This window comes from Varroa jacobsoni, unplaced genomic scaffold (assembly GCF_002532875.2).
Source record: "Varroa jacobsoni isolate VJ856 unplaced genomic scaffold, vjacob_1.0 scaffold_986, whole genome shotgun sequence".
Lineage (NCBI taxonomy): Eukaryota > Metazoa > Arthropoda > Arachnida > Mesostigmata > Varroidae > Varroa > Varroa jacobsoni.
The window spans coordinates 226,847-244,871 of NW_019213888.1; the positions used below are offsets into that span (position 1 = coordinate 226,847).

The 18,025-nt window shown below is 36.9% G+C and overlaps 2 protein-coding genes across 3 annotated transcripts in view; one reads left to right on the forward strand and one right to left on the reverse strand.

Annotated features, from left to right (window-relative positions):
• Positions 1–3,112: 3,112 nt before the first annotated feature.
• Positions 3,113–10,904, reverse strand: LOC111265566 (ubiquitin-associated domain-containing protein 2). Its single transcript, XM_022842352.2, has 7 exons — positions 10,597–10,904; positions 6,957–7,078; positions 6,561–6,680; positions 6,101–6,210; positions 4,356–4,595; positions 3,830–4,049; positions 3,113–3,683 (listed from the first exon to the last, which is right to left on the reverse strand). The coding sequence occupies exons 1-7, from the start codon at positions 10,634–10,636 to the stop codon at positions 3,576–3,578; spliced, it is 960 nt and encodes a 319-aa protein (XP_022698087.1). The 5' UTR covers positions 10,637–10,904; the 3' UTR covers positions 3,113–3,575.
• Positions 10,905–11,109: 205 nt separating this feature from the next.
• Positions 11,110–18,025, forward strand: part of Swt1 (Swt1 RNA endoribonuclease) — an 11,456-nt gene continuing 4,540 nt past the window's right edge. The window contains exons 1-3 of one of the 2 annotated variants that reach the window (XM_022842350.2): positions 11,110–11,292; positions 12,557–12,902; positions 16,443–17,514. In XM_022842350.2, coding sequence (XP_022698085.1) covers positions 12,584–12,902; positions 16,443–17,514 — 1,391 coding nt within the window. In that variant the 5' untranslated portion in view covers positions 11,110–11,292; positions 12,557–12,583. The remainder of the gene's footprint in view (positions 11,293–12,556; positions 12,903–16,442; positions 17,515–18,025) is intronic. The other variant, XM_022842351.2, reaches the window with a different exon arrangement.

Genomic DNA, 18,025 nt, shown 5'->3' on the forward strand with positions numbered 1-18,025 from the left:
TTTGCGTTTTATTATTTCATATTTACATATTGTGAGTAGATTAGCTACCGTATCTTACATTAGAATAATGGCGAAATATTCCAACACACCGATAAACGAGTAATTTATACAAGGAACACAAACAAGTAAACCTAGAGAACTCGGAACATTTCTAGCTTGGCTGGTTATTTGCAAATACCCGATGTAGCTCATCATAGCTTTGTAGCAGGATTAGGATCGGTCGCAAATACCAAGTTCTGAAAATATTCAATTTTGAAATTTACTTGAGTTGGCTTAAAATCTAGGTCTTGTTGTTTATTTTTTAAAGGGTTTCGCTGATGACTAAAAAAGTGAATAAGCATATTGGGTTTTAGCTTGACTCCTTTTTCTATTTTTTGAAGTTTCCTTGTAAAATTCCATTATATAGCTTTTGTTTTGTTAGTTTCTAAAATTGTTAAATGAACTGACATATGGTTACACGTTTTTCAGTATATAGGTTTTACATCATACGCGAAATGATAGATTTTCATTTATCAGGGTCTGCATATTTCTCTACTAGGCAATGTGTGAGACACCACGCGGCGTCATGCGCTACCATACTTTCATTGACTAGCCTCTCCGATCGGACGTACCGATCATAAAATTAAAAACTGTTGAGTATACACACATTCTTAAAATATAATTTTATTTTTTCAAACACAGAGTAAATCCATAATTCGGGAATATTTTTCTATTAAAAGAATTTTTTCCTTGTAGCCAGCTCTAAATAATACAGATATTCATATGAGGACTAGAAAATCGTTGAGTCTTTTATTCTTATACTTAGACAATAAAATCGCTTGAAAAAAGCTTAGCACAGGTCAAGGCAAGTAAATGAAAAATAAATGTTTGTTTAGAAAAATTGTCGAAAATATTTGTTTATACTGAAAAATTATAATTGATAACAGGTGCGAAATAAAAGAAACGCTACAAAAATAGAAATCCTAAAACATCATTTAAAACAAAACATTTCGAAGTTAAAGGAAATCGAAGTAATGAATATGCACGCCTATGCTTGCGATGATAAAAAATGCGTAGGGTGGAAACAAAACGTAGACTACTTGAATTTACTGTCACACAAATTGTGTAATGCTTGCTTATCGGTGGCAGCTGCCAAAAGATCCAACCATGGCCTGCTGCAACCAAAGGAATGGCGGCGCAAGCAATTGGGCAGAAAATTGAAGTGCTTTTCGTGACCACAGAAAATAAGTAATCTTAGCTTATTTTCTACGAATAGGTTTAGCATATTTTTTTCAGAAACGGCAGCCCGTGTAGAACGTCCGCTTCAAAGGATCTATGCGAAAAATGAGTGGGTATGAAAAAATAGGCTGCGGTGGAGTGAACGTTTGCAAAACAGAAGTGCACAGATGACCAGCATTTAGATGGGTGATGCGTTTTCGTACCAGCGTCTGCATGTGTGTATGGTGTTAATGAAGATCAGCGTAGGACAGAAACACTAAAAAAAGTTGCATTACATTAGAAATCACCCTGTAAATGAAAACCACCTTACGTGCGTCCCCACAAAACTGTCACCATTATTTACCCGAATCGTCTTTAATTCGTAGAAGCATCACTTAATCCGCTTTGGTTCTTAGTAATTTTTATGAGGATTTTTTAAAGTACTAAGCACAAAGAATAGTCTTCTAAAAACGTTTTTGTTTCGTTTAATGCTCTGACAACTATTTAAAAACAGCATGTTAATCTGTTATAGAAATGCAAGCTATAGCTGGTAGATCTAATACCATCAATGAACGTGTTTGGCATTGTTTCAGATGTTCGATTTTCAAGACTTATAGCCATACATTTCTTCCTAAGCCTTTCACAAGCTAACGGCTCATTAACTGTTCGAGGTTTATGCTACCAATTTTATTGTTTTTCATAACTCTGAATGTCATCTCTTTCGGTCTTTTTACGCTAATACTAGGTTTTTTCATGACGCTTAATGGGCTCTGCAATTACTTTAGTAATATTTAATTCAGACGTTATGCATAACCTTCGCTTGACAGGAAAGAGAGCATATGAGAAGTAATTCTCCAAGTGCTCAGTTTTCATAAGGTCATTTTATTTTATCTAACTCGGTGCTACTATTTGATGAGTAAGTACGAATGAATTCTGTCATTTATTGCAATAAGTGCTTATTCTGGCTTCCCATTTGTGACTCGATTGCCCTGGTTAGCGCTCCTGCACAGCTGGTTCAAATCTATGCGCTGGCGATACTTCTTTGCATAACCATTTAAATGTTTTGTTCTTTGCTTATATTAACTAGTAGCGTCTTCATCGCACCCCCAAGTTCGTCGACAAGCCATTACATTGTTACAATTGTAGCATAAGTGCGTGCTTCGATCTGATGACGATGATGTTAACATAGCGTACAAAACAGCAGACATTATAGCTTGGGTATTTGACATGCACAGAACAGTGAGCAGGTGAAGCATTAAAATGTTGTCTTATCTATAGAATAACTTGAAATAGACAATGCAAGTGACCATTTCGGTGTGCGTTGCGAATACTACTTCGGCTAATCATCAGTTGAGAAATGTAATATTCTCATAGTGAAGTTTTCCAAAAAAAAGACTGTTTTAAGTATGACTATTGGTCGGTTTAAACCCTGAATTGGAGATGCAATAGCGATAAATAGTGGTTATACGAATAAATTTGACCCCCCAAAAAGGGACATTTGTAAAATGTACAAAATATCCGTTTTTGTAAGATACAATTAGATATCTTTGGGTATAAATTAGATAAGAACTCATAGTGACGCAATTCCGGTACCAAGTAGACCATGCTATATATACTTATATTTATATACGTTTTTATATTATTTCTCCTACAACCTTTTTTTTTTTGTCGCCTTGTCTTTTTGCCACTCTATTATATCTTACGTCATTCTATCCATGCAAGTTTGCCTCTTATCTACCTTTTTATCTAGCTTTTGCTTGGTCTCTTACTTGGTATGAAGTGCACAGATCGGCTGAGGTGGGTGGATCTCTCACTGCGAAAGCCAGAACCTGTTGGTTCAAGCATTTCAAGGTGACGAAAATCCTTCGCTACTGGAGCACTAAATTATACTTTATCGATAGGAAAAACATCTATATACGACGTTTAGAATTCATTTATTTTTTTTTTTATCATATTTAGCCAACATGTTAATGCCATACTCTTCACATCTTTCTATAAATAACATGTACTATATATATTACATTGCGCTTGAATATGCCATAAATTCAACTTATAAAGGAGGACCCATAAATGGACAAACCTAAATATTTCTACAAATAAATTTAAACAAAGTAGGCCTGCTACTTACAAAACTATAACGTCCCATACTGCCTTAAACCTCTGCTTGCTTCACGACATCTTCACTTAGTTCAAATTGTGTCTCTATAGCACGCAGCACAGAATGCTGCAATTAATCAGCAAATATAGCACGTTTACTGTAATATTATTTTTGACAACATTTGCAAGTAAAACGAAAAAATTCGGTTTTATGAGCAGTATTCCCGTTTCATAAAACAAGCTTCTAACACTACACGAACAATAATTACAAATTTTAACAATTATTGACTGAGAAGTATGTTCGTCGCCATTTGAAGGTTGTTGTTTGTTGTCTGCAGCGCTTCTACTGCATTTTCCCGAGCGAAGCCCATTTCCGTCAATTGAGTTACCTGGATAATAAAATGACCATAAAGTTTACCTACTCATCGCGTATGCACTTCATGCATCAACAGTCATACGACCTCCAGAGATATATACTCTATAATTATATTTTTGACTAGTGTACAGCGTCAGCTGATTAATTTTTAAAACTCACCAGTTCTTCAGGTGGCATGATTATGTTTCGCTGAGTGGCGCCGCTTGCCAGCCCCTGTCTAATATGATGCTGCTGGGCGAAAATTGCCGAATTGTAAATCATCTGCTGGTCTAGGAACTCTGCATGCATGGTGCGCTGTACTTCTAAAGTGGCACCAACTTTTCTCGTGGATACTTCACATGGCCGCCATGGGAACAGGCGTCGCGGCAAACGAATTAAACTAAAATGCCAAAGGGATGTTATATGTCAATAATACCAATACTAACATTGGGATTATAATTTATACATGATAGTTGCTCTCAGAGTAGATAGAATATTAGCAGTTATCGTACCTGATGCTTGCATCCATGATACGCGCATCTCTATCTACCGAAGGAGTGCTTCTTCATTAAAAAACACTTTTTTAGATCACCGCGTACCAAACGCTCGCTAAAGCATCGATTTACTAGGCAATTTAGCATTTACCGCAATGAAAATAAAACCGTAGTAAACATATGTATACATTTAAGTGACAGTTCAAGGTTACCTTCTTAGACATAGGAAGTTTTCCCTAAAAAGTGCCCCTGCGAACATCGCGCATCCGACGGCGAAATAGGCCCTCGGGGGAGCGAACACAAGGTCGATCGCAACAATTGTGATCACCAGAAGTGGGGTAACCAGTGGAGAATCTGAGGAAGCTGCCGCGGTCGGATGCTGTGATGAAGATCTTGACACTGGGGGAAATTCTGCGATAAACCACTGCAAAAGAGGGTAAACTGCGAAAAAACTTCGCGTAGGGAAACACGGCCATAACAATGTACAATTTAAATATTACATATACCAATACTTTAAAGAAAAGTAATTATGACACTTCTGGTATTATATGGATCAAGAGAGAAGCCTCCTATAATAATCACATTTCGGTTATTCTAAATAAAGTATCGATTTTATATGACATAAATATAATAAACAAGTCGTTATATATAATTAGGACCGGGTGATTGTCGCCGCTCAACCTGTTTTATAACTATTAGGGTTAGAAGGGTCTACTTCCGTACATGAGAGGTTTTAATAATACCTTGGACGAAGTGAAATAAATTTAATTTATTTACAGAGTGAACCACAAGTATAAAAAGGCGCAAGCTTGCCTTCATCATAAATTCATTCATAAATCATACGTACTCTTTCAACTACATAAACACCGCGAATAGGAGCAAATTTTTTATAATTGTTCATAGCAGATAAATTTGCCTGTAAAAGCTCGGTAAAATTGTACATAATAATTTTCACGGCCAACAATGTAAGCGATAAACAGATGCTAGCTCAAAGCCTGTTAGAATGTAAAAGCCCCAGGTATTAGCCGATATATTGTTAGTCTCCGACCAACGACATAGTTGTTCACAATTTGATGGCAGCGAGGAGGCTCACAGCCCATTAAACCTGTCGAAACGACTCGAAGATCGGTTAGCTGTTGGTCCAGCCTATTCCAGCTCAAGAGTAGAGAATGGGGGACCAAGAACACGAAAGCCACCTTCTGAGCGTCGCAACAGGTTAGGTCCCGCCCTAGAAGTAATCCAGCAATCACCCTCTCGAATGCGTGCCCTCGCTGGGCCTCTAACGATGTCGATACTTTCGCACTCCTATTTGTCATCGTTGTGTATACCCTGCGTCTTCTCGCTCTAAAGAATGGCGACTTCGTGTATGTACTTTGTATACACAAGTACAAAATCGCCACTGTTTAAACTGAGAAGGCGCTGAAGTCATACGACGACGATATAAACGTTATTTAATGAGACGACTTATTTTATAAAATTACATTAATATAAACGTATTTCATAGAGGACATTGGAAGGAGGATCTTGCACTAGAGTTATTCACATTGACCGAATCCCCTGAGATTACAAAGGTAGAGTTCCCTCAAGAGTAAAAAAAAACACTCGCCCAATTAGCACTGTTCTCTACGAACTCCACTTCGACATCAGTTCAAATGCGAACAGCTGGACTACTGCTAGATAAGGAGAAAAATCTCCATCAGAAAACTTCGTGTTATCAAACATTAAGGCAGGCATTAATAACTTATTATAGTTGGTAAAATTATTCACAACTATTCATGCTGTACTCACTGCAGCCGTTGTTATTCAAACTAATATAAAATTAAAATCGCTTTATAAATAAGGCTAAACAACTAAATATCGGTAGGCGATAGCCATGATATTACATTTTTACTGTACGTTATGAACTAAATATGATCGCAGGCCACGTAACTGCAGCAGTAGTATCGCAAATACGTACGGTCCTGAAGGCACAACACTAGGTAAATAGTCGGGCAACCAAAATGAAAGAAGACTCATCATGCTCCATTCGACGGCGCACGTGAGAATCAGATGACCCAAAAGCAAACTCTGGAAGGAAAATTACGTGAGGTTAGTAAGGAATTATTTTAAGAGCATGATTACGGAAGGGATAAAAAACAAATTTTATTTGTAACATTCCCGAGAAAGGCTTGTGTCGAGAGCTCTTCGGTAGTTAACCGAAGATTGTCGTAGGGCATCCCTTCGCTAAGCCAGCGCAACACGACGGATTTGATGGATGGTGTACGGGCTATAGCCATGAGACCAGAAGGTGTTTATCTGAATCAGAATTAAGCTTTTATACGATAAGCTAATAGAAATGGCACCAAATTTGTGGATTCTCCATCCTTTGCGACAAGTTATCTAAGAAAAATTTAAATGTACTTTTGTCTTGAACTTACCGTAAACCTTCCTGTTCCTAGCCGTCTCTCCACGCCGCGGAAATAGAATATGAGTATCGCACAACTAAAGAGATCTCGATTTTCGAGGAAGCATAACTTCGAAGTCAAAATTCTCCACAACTTCAAGCAGACCAATGCAGCAAAATGTAAACTGTGTGTAAGAACCTTAGATATTTGGAAGGAAGTTCTGTCCGGCAGGGGAGGTTACCATTCTATCTAGGGCTCTTAACACCAGTCTTTTCGATTCGGTTAGCAATGTCTAATAAGTCCAAAGAGCAATCAAAATAACAATCATTATAGGTATGCCGACATAAAAATTTATGTAGACCTTCGTGTGTTAACGATTGTCACGCAGTATATAAATGCAAAGTGCATACAATCATCGATGCAAGATACCTGACCTCCGCTGAGAATTGTATCTACATTATATTCTAGAAGTTCCACGTCAATAGGAAGCCAGCACGCTGTCCGGAGCACGCCCAATGATGTAAGTAGAGCAAATGAAACCGGTGCATTCTCTGAAAGAAATACATAATAGGTAATCTTACGTTATTCAATATTCACAACAACCATCTGATTATCTCTATCAAACTCGTATTCAAGTAGGGGTAAGTGGCAGTATATAGAACCATTACATAACTGTTATAAAGATTACAGTTTTAGTTTAATTCAACTATTTAAACAAATCGTGAGGAAGTAAGCCAATGACATTGTTTATTTTTCTAATTGGACCGCCTCAACTGTGTCATTGTAGATCGATACGAAAGCGAAACCGCCCGCACGAAATGAATTGCATTGAAATAAGGACCCTTACTATTAGTAAGTTATCCGTAGTTTTAATATATTACTATATTTGAGAAAGTTATCCAAAAAATGCTTGATCACTCTATAGCTAAAAAGTCTTTTTTAACTTTTCGTTTGGTTTAGACAAGCCACAACATTTCCAGAAGCATTCATAAAAATATGGGATGTCTACTATTTCCAGTCAGCTTTGCCCACCGCTTCGGTAAAACCAGAATTTACTGAAAAGGGTTTTTTTAGTTGCGGCATATTAGTCTAGAGAACCATTTAGTAAGCGAAATTTTATTGCAGCAGATGATAACCGGATATAGCAAGGGCTTAAGTTATATGGTGGCTTAACACCTAAAGTTGGAGATTTGGTTTAATGTGATGCATATCTCTATGATAGCTAGAAGAACAAACTGGTTCATGTATCAACAGGAAACGCAGCGAGCTAGTTAAAATGCGAGGTTTATGCCTCCACATATAGGCATCGTAACCGTCTATTACAGCCTATGTAACGTGTCATTATTTGGGTATATGAAAACGAGCTATTTTCATTTGGTTTCATATTTAATAGAATGATATTTAGCCTCGGTAAAGGTAAACTCTCTACTTATAGCATAAACGAGCTTCCAAATAATACCCCTTCTGTGTAATGCAATAACAATGCGTATTACCCTACTATTCTAGCATCGATGTGCAGTGGTACCCGTTTGGTAGCTATGTACAAGCACTGGGGCTTTTTTGATAGAACTTGCTTTGGCTCACCAAAAATCCTTTTACGCTCGTCGATGGAAGCGGGTCCTACTTTTGTACACAGTAGTGAACGGAGTGGCATGAGGGTTTCTCTACGAAACGTCAGAAAAGTCCAGCTAGATCTAAAAGCCTTCTTTATCAACTTCACCCACGTCTATGAATCGAGTTCTCCAGCCACAAGTTCGGCTGAATGCTTAGCTAAGCAAAATCTATTCTGTATATGTAGTAGTAAAAAAATGTGTTCTCTGGAAAAAAAAGTTGGACTTGCTAACTGTGTGATTGGGATCATCTTGCTGTTGGTTGACTTTGTTGTAATCGTCGTTTGCAGTAATATAATTGCTAAGAATTGCAAAAGCCACGTCTTTTTAAACGCTCTCTTTGATTAAGATCGACACCGCTTAAAACGTTGCTGGTCTCGAGCCCCATTATATGACCGTCGGCTGATAACATCCATCTGACGTGACAAACTTCTGGTCTGCTTCCAGCTACTTTTTTGACGTCAAACTGAGGCGTTAGAGTCTTGCCGAGTTTGCTTATTGTCGAAGCGAACACATGAGTAATAATAATAATAACAATAAGTGAACAACAGTAACCCAGTCTGTGTTTCCGTACTTCTGTCGGTAAGTCTACATCGACAATAACCTCACCTTCACTTATGGATCTGAGTCAACTCTATTCGTTAGACTCGAGCTTATCGAACCAGTTTTTTTATGCAAAATAGCAAATTATCAAATCCGTTCTCGTGTGTGTTAGCCGTGATTCGCGTTAGTTGATTTATCGCTCGGTGTCTATCTCATTGTTGTCGACATCACCTGAGATAACTTCCTAGATGTTTACCTTACGCGGCCATGCTCGAGATAGATGTCCTGCGTCATCCGCAGCGGGAGCTTTCAAGAGACTATCAAATACGTTGTAATGGCGCTGCCCTGCTGCCTTCTTGCTGCTTACGTCACTGCGGTATATCCACAAAGTGTCATACTTCGCTAGGTGGCACCTGCTAGTGGAGAAAGGTCGCAACTTGGTGAGCGTACTGCTGAGCTTAAAAATCCTGGGAGAAGTTCCAGCGCCACTTGTGAACAACCCACGTTAAGTACCTGTTACAGCCGTACGTAGGAAAGATTCGGCCCTGCTGTAACTAACTTTATAACAGTTGCAGCACACCTTACTATCATATCGTGGTCTCTTGCTGAGTCTTGAGGGCATTAACCCTTAAGTTAACTGATTCTTGTACCCGTTGTTCGAAACGCATAAATCAACGTCTTTTGCAAGCGCTGTCATTTGCTTGTATTATGGCCTAACTGATTCGTAACTGAAGAAATAGAAATCCAAGCGAAGTTTATTGGATATTCGGTTATTGCTGTTCTTGTCTATTTTCAGTTGGAATGTAGTGATCCGCGTTCGTATCGCATACCGATTAGTCCTAGCAGTGATCTTTAATGTAGCAGTTAATCTATCAACTTTGAACGTAGGCTAGCACGGACAACTGTTTCCATTTGTTGTATACTAGCCTTAGCGTTATGACTGATGAACTATAGCTGTGCTGTACCAAAAGAACGAGCATATGTGAAAGGCTGCGGAAGCAGTGTAGTTTCTTTTAAAAGCTGCTTTGAGATGTTCTTTTTGTCATCTAAAAGCCTGACATAAGCCACGGCACTGATGTCTGCCTCCAATTTTTCTTTGTAGGCTATATTATTTTGCTGCTAATCGTTTTAAAGGTTATTTCTTTCAATGTATTAACTTCCTAAATAAAATAAGACACCGCTAAACTACGGAGATGATAGCTGATTTTCTTACTGCTTTGGTATTTTGTATAAAGACTACTTTCGCAAATATCTTTATATTTTCATTTTATTTTGTTATATTTTATTTTATTGTATGTATAAGCAAATCTGGCATAAGCTAAACGAAAATCGTAACAGCAAAGCTAAGCAATAATACTTAGGCAAGCCTTTATATATTTCCATCATACACTTTTGGCCATATTCCATTAGGAGAACGAAAGTCACAATGTACCATTGCTGTCAGTTTTAGGTTTTTCCGAAAAAGGTTAAAATGTCATTAAGGAATTATTTCGCGGCTTTTCGTAATCTCATATTGTTTTTCCGAATTCGGCAATAGCAGTGGATATGCATTTTAAACCGGTAGTGTGCAAGGCTTATTCCAGTTGGCCAGAAGCGTGCGGAGAATGTAGGCACACAAGTTTTAAAGGACTACCAAGTTTAATATCAACAAAGCGAAATTTAACTCAAAGAAACGTTATCACATGTTAGTATTGCGATATGATCGGTTTCTTTTGCGACCAGTGATAAGTAGACGGGTTTCCCAATGAATATGATTCTAACTTACAGCTAAATTTTATCATTCACACTAACGCTTCCGTCATCGAGCCATTTGTTAGATTGTAATAAAGTTCCACAGTAATATATATGAATTGCGTATGGATCTCTATTTCTTTATCAAGCTTATATATATACGTTTAAAACGCCGTTTGTCTCACCAAATATAGGCCCATTTTCTGGACATCCGTGTGACTGCATATTACTGCGGAAGCTTCAATTGCGTTTTTTAGTAGATAGAAATCAAATGTGCGAGGTAAAAATCTTGTGAATTTTTTTTAGAAGTCTCTCGGCATACAATTTGACACATATGCGTCACAAATATTTCATGTCCTATACGAAACACTGTTCGATGAAGACATAACTATGGCGAAATCAACACCTAACCATTAGCTGAAAGTTGGTAAACATTCGCTAAAGGCACACCAGTGATTCGTCAAGACATTCAACGCACGGAATCCTGAACAAAGAGCACATTAGCGAAGTGAACACTTGCAGGATACTGCATACGAATCTAAATGTAATCTAAATGAAATAAATCAAATTTGTCCTGAAATGTCCAAGACTTAGTAGTGTTGCTTATTTCTCAAGCCTGTAATCTGAATATTACTTTTCAATCCTAGATGAAATTACGTTACTTAATGTTCTCTCTGTTACTAGCCGCTTCATGAGATAAACAATCATCCCGGCGCGAGCATCGTTTCGAAAGGCTGTTCCAAAGAACTGATGAAAAGCGACATGGAAAGTGGAACCTATAGCTTTGAACGCAGTTGTTTCATGAACCGTGTCAACATTGCTCATTGTAACAAACAAATCATTTTTAGAGATGCGGAAGTGTGTTTTGCGTATATGTACACGTAAGTCATATGCACATACGATTCATTTCTAGTGGTAGCTTGATTTAAACTCGTCAGAGCCTAGATATCTATCTGATACGTACATAAATTGAATTAATCCCATATGAGATTTGTTATCCGCATGACCAGCCATGGTTAATTTGTGTAGGTTTGTGATTTTTGGAACTTAATTTTTCTAATTTTAAATAGATCACTAAGAGTTTTAATTTTAAAATCAGGGAGCATATATAGCGCTGCATAACATATTTTCTAGGAGATATAATAGTAGTGACCATACGTTATTATTAAGTTACTATTTTAAAAGCTAAAATTACAGTTTGACTTGACGCGGGTATGCAATTTCTATAGGATGCTTTTCGTGGGAATTCCTTTAATCTTTGTTCTCGAGCAATAATCTCTTGGCTACTGAGTTTCATTTATCTGTCGCAGCTGTATATACCCGAAACCACCTAAAGTACCACTTATTTAGCCTGGCAACTATTTCAGTCTGTTTGTAAGTAATAAAGAAAAGGTGCTGCAAAACAGTTGGTCGAAGAGTACAATTCGCTATTATAAGGATTCAGTTCCAATACTATTAAATACGTAACTGTATATGTGTATGTGTGTGACCGTGCAAAGATATACTCCAGGGATAACCAAGGGGGTGGGAGACAATTGTATTGCTTCAACAGGAATATTTTGAGTTGCTGCTACATTGTATGGCCTGAAGCCAGCAAGCCCCAGCGCTCATGAAAGACTCAGCATCACAACAATGGGATTGGGCAAGTTCAAAACTGTTGTTCTGAACGAGATTAAGGACCGTGTATTAACTAAGCTGTGTGTAGGTGTGTTAATAAACACACAATATGTTTTCTCTCTTCGGCATACAATACGTATTGAATAATAGGAATTCAAACATGTAACGATAAGACCGACATAAACTTAGTACTAGCGATTTTTACTCATTTTAAAGATTTTAATGTGTGAAAAAAAATCTTCTCAAACAAAACAATTCTGCGGTAAATTAGGAGCAGCGTAAATTAAAAACTGAGCCGATAGAAAGCCGGTTTTCTTGTTTTTTTTTGGGGAAAAGATTTTCCAATCTGTAATCAGATTACGTGTTTGCAGCGTAACTCAATACTGAATCGCAATAGAATTAAGGTTAATTCATGCTGGCAATCTTCATCTTTATTCCATGGTTGGAGTTTAATAAAGGGTGGTCTTATAGGTCATCATATTTGACAACATACATCTAACCCGATGAGTGTTTTCCTCTTTGCTATAGAGTTCGGTGAGCAGAAGCATCTGTACCATGGAGACGAATTCCGAAGAGACGTTTCTTGTGGCTGATACATCTATTCTTGTTGGGGCCCTTCCGTTCATTCGCGCAGTCATTGAAAGTGAAGAATTACCCTACGTAGTGTACATCCCATACGTCGTTCTCACTGAACTGGATAAAGGCCGGACTGCGGCTCCTGTGAATCAATTGATCAGTCGGTATATGAGGCAGCAAAGTATGAGATTATTGGCTCAGAATGGAACTGATCACGATAAAGTGTTTGTGGCAAAGGGCATTGTAGTTACTAACGACGATTTGATTATGGGTGCAGCGCTTCAGTTGAAGGAGACAGGTGGGACCCTAATGACCATCATTCTTAATAAGTTTCACAATAATTAGAATTAAAGGCAGTTAACACGCTTGGCTTTGTTTTTAGCAATACTGTTAGTGGATAACAATGTTACTCAAACAGTAAGCCATATACTTTGCGGATTAATTATTTTTGCCAGCGTTTATGCTTTCCATTACAAGTCGAGTGCCGTAAATTGCATTTCAAATATGCTCTGTTTAATTAATATATTTCACAATGAAAGCTTCAGGATCATATTTGCTAATGAATATCAAGCTTACCATACAACACCAATATGGAAATGTAATCTTGATACTGGTATTATGATTATATTCACTGATTAGTAACATATCCCAGATCTAGATAAAACGCTATAAATGGTTACAATTATTGAGAATTTTTTTATGTTTTTGTTAGCGAAATAGTAGATGTTGTTTGTTTATCTCAAAGATTGTTATCTCGGGTATTTGAGTATTTAAGCATTTACTCCAATTGCGTTTTTTTTTAATCTCATATTAACCTTGTTGAAAGGGTTGATAATGAATCATTGATTTATTATCTTATATTTCACTCAATTGGCAATTTATATTGTACACGCTGAGTGTATTTTTGTGCTTCTTAAAATTTCTGTACTTTTCAAATTTCGGAATAAAAAATACGCTTCGCAATGGTTACGCCTTTAAAAGTTTTGCGTATATTGTTATACAATTGCTTCGGAAACTTCTTGGCGATCCTAAAAAGAGATGTTTTAGAAAACCGAAATTGCCAATTTAATCCAGTCGCACTAGAGAATTCGATTTTAGTGGAAAATTTTTCTGGAAATGGAAAGTATTTTTTAAACAGCTGTGTTCTAGAACTAGCTAAAATTATGTGCGACACACTCGAACAATTTATTATGACTCCGTACACAGTAATAGTCGATGAGTTTTTTTTCTTAAATCGTTATTTGCAATAAGTATATTTCCGTGCTAGCTTTTCATTATGCTAGATCATCCTATAAGCATTCGAGTTAAAAAAAAAGGACTTATATTCTTTTTATTGCTGAATTGAACTATATAGCGGTTCTTATTATGTATTTATGTTACGACAGTAACGATTTGTACTTTAAGACCCAAAATAAACGTCTATAATTGTCGTTGAATTGTTTTTAAAGGAAATACTCCTTGGAATATTGGATAGTCAAAAAAGTATTGGCGATTATTCTAGCTATGGATGGCTTGGAAATCATCTTAGGTAACATAAATCACGTACGATCGTCGTTGGTGTTATTTGAAAGCTGGATATTTATAATAATAATATAGAATCGCTGAATCTTTTTATATCCTTTATTTAAACTTAATATAGAGCGCCTTGCAGATAAATGAGGTAATAAAATTGTAAAATAGAATAATTTTACAATTTTATTACGATAAAGGCACACATATTGCTCAGGCCCATTAAAAAAAAACTGTGTTGTTTATGGTCAAATTTATGTGTAATAGAAAGAAACTGGCTAAAGATAGTTCTGCCGCTTTCGTTCTGCAAATTTTAAGTAAAGGATGCTCCTTATAATGGCCAACCACTTATGAAAAAAATTTATGAAAATATTACAACAGTTGAGCAGGAGCAACATGCAAGTAGCCAGAATATTATCAGAGAATTAAACATCCATGATCCATAATATGCGAAAAAAAATGATCAAAGCGATCAAAAACTTCACAATTTGTCTAAAAAGACATGCTATGTGTTTGAGACGACTGGAAATGAAGCTGCTGCCACGTGAAAACGACTGATTAAGACCTCTCCTATAAATAAGATTACAGCAAAGAACTATCAACAGGAACTAGTGAACGGGGCATCGCGTCCTACTATAATAGACCATATATACCCTGGACTACCTGGCAAAAATTGAAAGAACCTGAATAGAAAGTTTAGATGCATTTGCCGTGTGGTCTAGATTTTACACTATCGGACTACTGTTTGTTTCGGAACTGTTTGTTCAGAACTACCTTGGTGGTGCTAATTTAGTTTTAATAGACGGATACAAAAATTGCTTGTCGCAGCTTTTCGCTTAAAAACCACAAAAGTTCTACGATAATGGGATTACAATGTTACCAGAATATTACAAAGGTAATTGAGTGACGAAAAATGACTGATCTCTTCGACTTGTGGACATTATCCAGAGTCAAAGTAAAAACAGCTGTTTTTGCCATACCCACAGATACAGCTCTAACCTCGCTAATGATAGCCTGTTATCCTACAAACTTAAAGGCGGAGATCCTGAATAAATAAAAAATCTGCAGATAATCTGTAAACGTAGAAAAAAAAGATAGCGTAATTACATGTCAGTGAAATATCATATTCGAAAGTACGATGAGTTTGCAGAGAACGGTCTCCAGATTGTTTTTCAATATGAAGGAGACAAGACGCGCATATTTCTAGACTGTCGTTCGTGTGTAAATGCGCTTTTAATAAGCATTTTTGTCCTCCAAGTTTTATCGAGATTGATCTACGAGGCTACAAAAGTTACTCAAAAGTCACATCAAGAAACGCGAAAACAAATCGTTCTTTATAACATCTGATTAGTTAAATCTAAAAAAAATCCAAAACTAAGGAAACAAATCCACAATTGAAGTTAGCTAGTTTCTGCATTAAGATAACATGAATATAGGGCGTCATCTAAACGCGGGGTTCAAAAGCAGTCTCAAGAAACTGCATATTTATTTATGCCGCGTATGATTTGGTCTAACAGTAAGCGAACACAATTATATACACGTAACCTCAATCTTTGAAACTAAATCTCGGAACACGTCACTTAAAAAATCGAATATAAGTTCCTCGCATGCTGCTATATACTTTTTTGGCTACAGGAAATCGACAGTTAGTTTGTTAGAAATTGTCACACTACCCTAAAAACTTGGATTGCTTTAAAGCTTGAAAAGATGCATCAAAATACATATATGGCGGCACTGGTGTCTCGATAATTTAATATAGCTCTTATTTTAGAAAGAATCAAGAGGTTGACTGAATGACAGTTACATAAAGTAAAGCTTATCAGGGGCACTTTTACCGGTCTATTTAAAAACGTAGGAATGTAATATTTTCTGCTTGGCAGTTCTGATCTTTTGCATTGGTGGGAACCTTGGGCCGCTATCAGCCTAAAATTTAATTCCGCTAAAATTTTTAGTACGTAGCGTCTTTCAGCGACCCATTAATGAGTCCACACCTACCAATATCGTTTATGTTTGTTGTCAAGAAGTTATTCGCGGAATAAAGCAATCATACTTCGAAAATGACTAGTGAGTGCTTTAAATCCCAAATTAAAGCTGTAACCGCGATAAGTGGTGATTAGGTTGAATAATTATAGATTAATGACTATCATCAGGTATGAAACTTCCAGCATATGCAAAAAAATTCGTTGAAATATCAGTGGAGCTTACAGTACTAGGAATATAAAAAGAGGCTTCAGGCGTCGGCGTATATATATATATATATATATATATATATATATATATATATATATAGCTTACGTATCTTTTTCTCAATTGTTTTTTTGTTTTCCAGGAAAATCTGTAATTTTACTGACTAACGATCATAACCTAGTGTCAAAAAGCTGTGCCAACCAACTGAGGGCGATGACTTCCTTGGACCTGATGGTGCTGCTCCCAGAAGCTATTTGTGCATTAGAAAAGTTTATTATGAGAGATATACAGGCATTGTGTCCCCAGCGCGATATAATTGTTAGGTTTACTATAGAACTATTGGTTTTCACTCTTAAACTACACCTTGCTTCCGTAGACCCGGACTTACATTATTTTGCCACTGCAGACAGGCTTGCATATGAGATCCTGGACCAGGCGACTAAAAAGCAGCTTGCAAGTAAAACGATGCTACGGAAGGTTAAGGAAATTATGAGAAAATGTCGAGAAAAGGCCGAGAAAGTCTCGATAGATGAGGTCCGACGTCTCATTAAATATGCGTGTGCAATATCGGAACAAGTAAAAACGAAAAACATATTGGCAGTTAAGGTTCTTAATATTTATAAAGGAATATATGCTGGCATCAAAACATCAACAAGGCAAACGTACGCTCTAAACTTTGATCATCTCAAAAACAAGCAAGTTGGCGTCTCTGAGCTTGGACTATACAAAGAGCAAAACAATACTACTAAGATTAAGGCAGGGAAGCTGCAACAACAGCGACATCAATCGACCAGGAATACGAAAAAAAAGCCAAAGCAATTAGAGGAAGACACAAGGCATAGGAGAGAAACGTATCATAGGATGCTTGAAGATACCGAAATTAGTGATGAAGACATATTACCATTTGACACTGATTCAACAGCGACGGTTAACTTAATTCCACAGTTAGAAAATAATTCCGTTTCCAGACGACTAACTCGTTCCAAAGAAACTATCGCTACTGAGACTCTAGTTCGAACTTCGATGAAATATGCTTCTAAACATGAAATACCGACTAATTGCCAAGTTCTAGATAGCGAGGCCGATAGCGACAAACTGTGGTCGTCTGTGAAACAAGCAACAAAACGAAGCTTTGAGAGGCCGGCGTTCAATAAGGCAGAGCACAATCCAAGTGCACAATTATCAAATGCCAATTTCCACCTACTTTTCGAAAGGTATAACATCAGGGTCTCTCTAAGAGCAATGTTTACATAACTACTTTCGACTGCAGTGAATATTTAATGCACAAGTTAGCTTAATCGTTCAATAAAATAGAGTTAAAGCCTTGCAATGCTAGAACCCAGCATGATCTCTGCTATACGTAATAACTGTTGTATTATTATCCCCGGTCATATTGTGACTATTTAATAACGTTACGATGATTGGATTCAAACTGCACTTTTTTGGGCAAAGTTGTAAATTGATTACAAAGCAATTTAGATAAGATTTTTTTGCACAAAGATCATTGTTATAGGTGATTTTGGAACGGATTTTTTAAATACTAGAGCATGCTTTAGTTGCGATGCGTGTATTCTTTGTCATTAAAACGTACAAAATTTTTTAAAATAAAATTCGGAAGGGCATTTCGTTACATAAAGGAAATATGAGAGACACAAAATGAATGCAATGTGTTCCCTCTGCAAAGATGCTATGAAGTACGCCGTGAGCATTGTATGCGTCTATTTG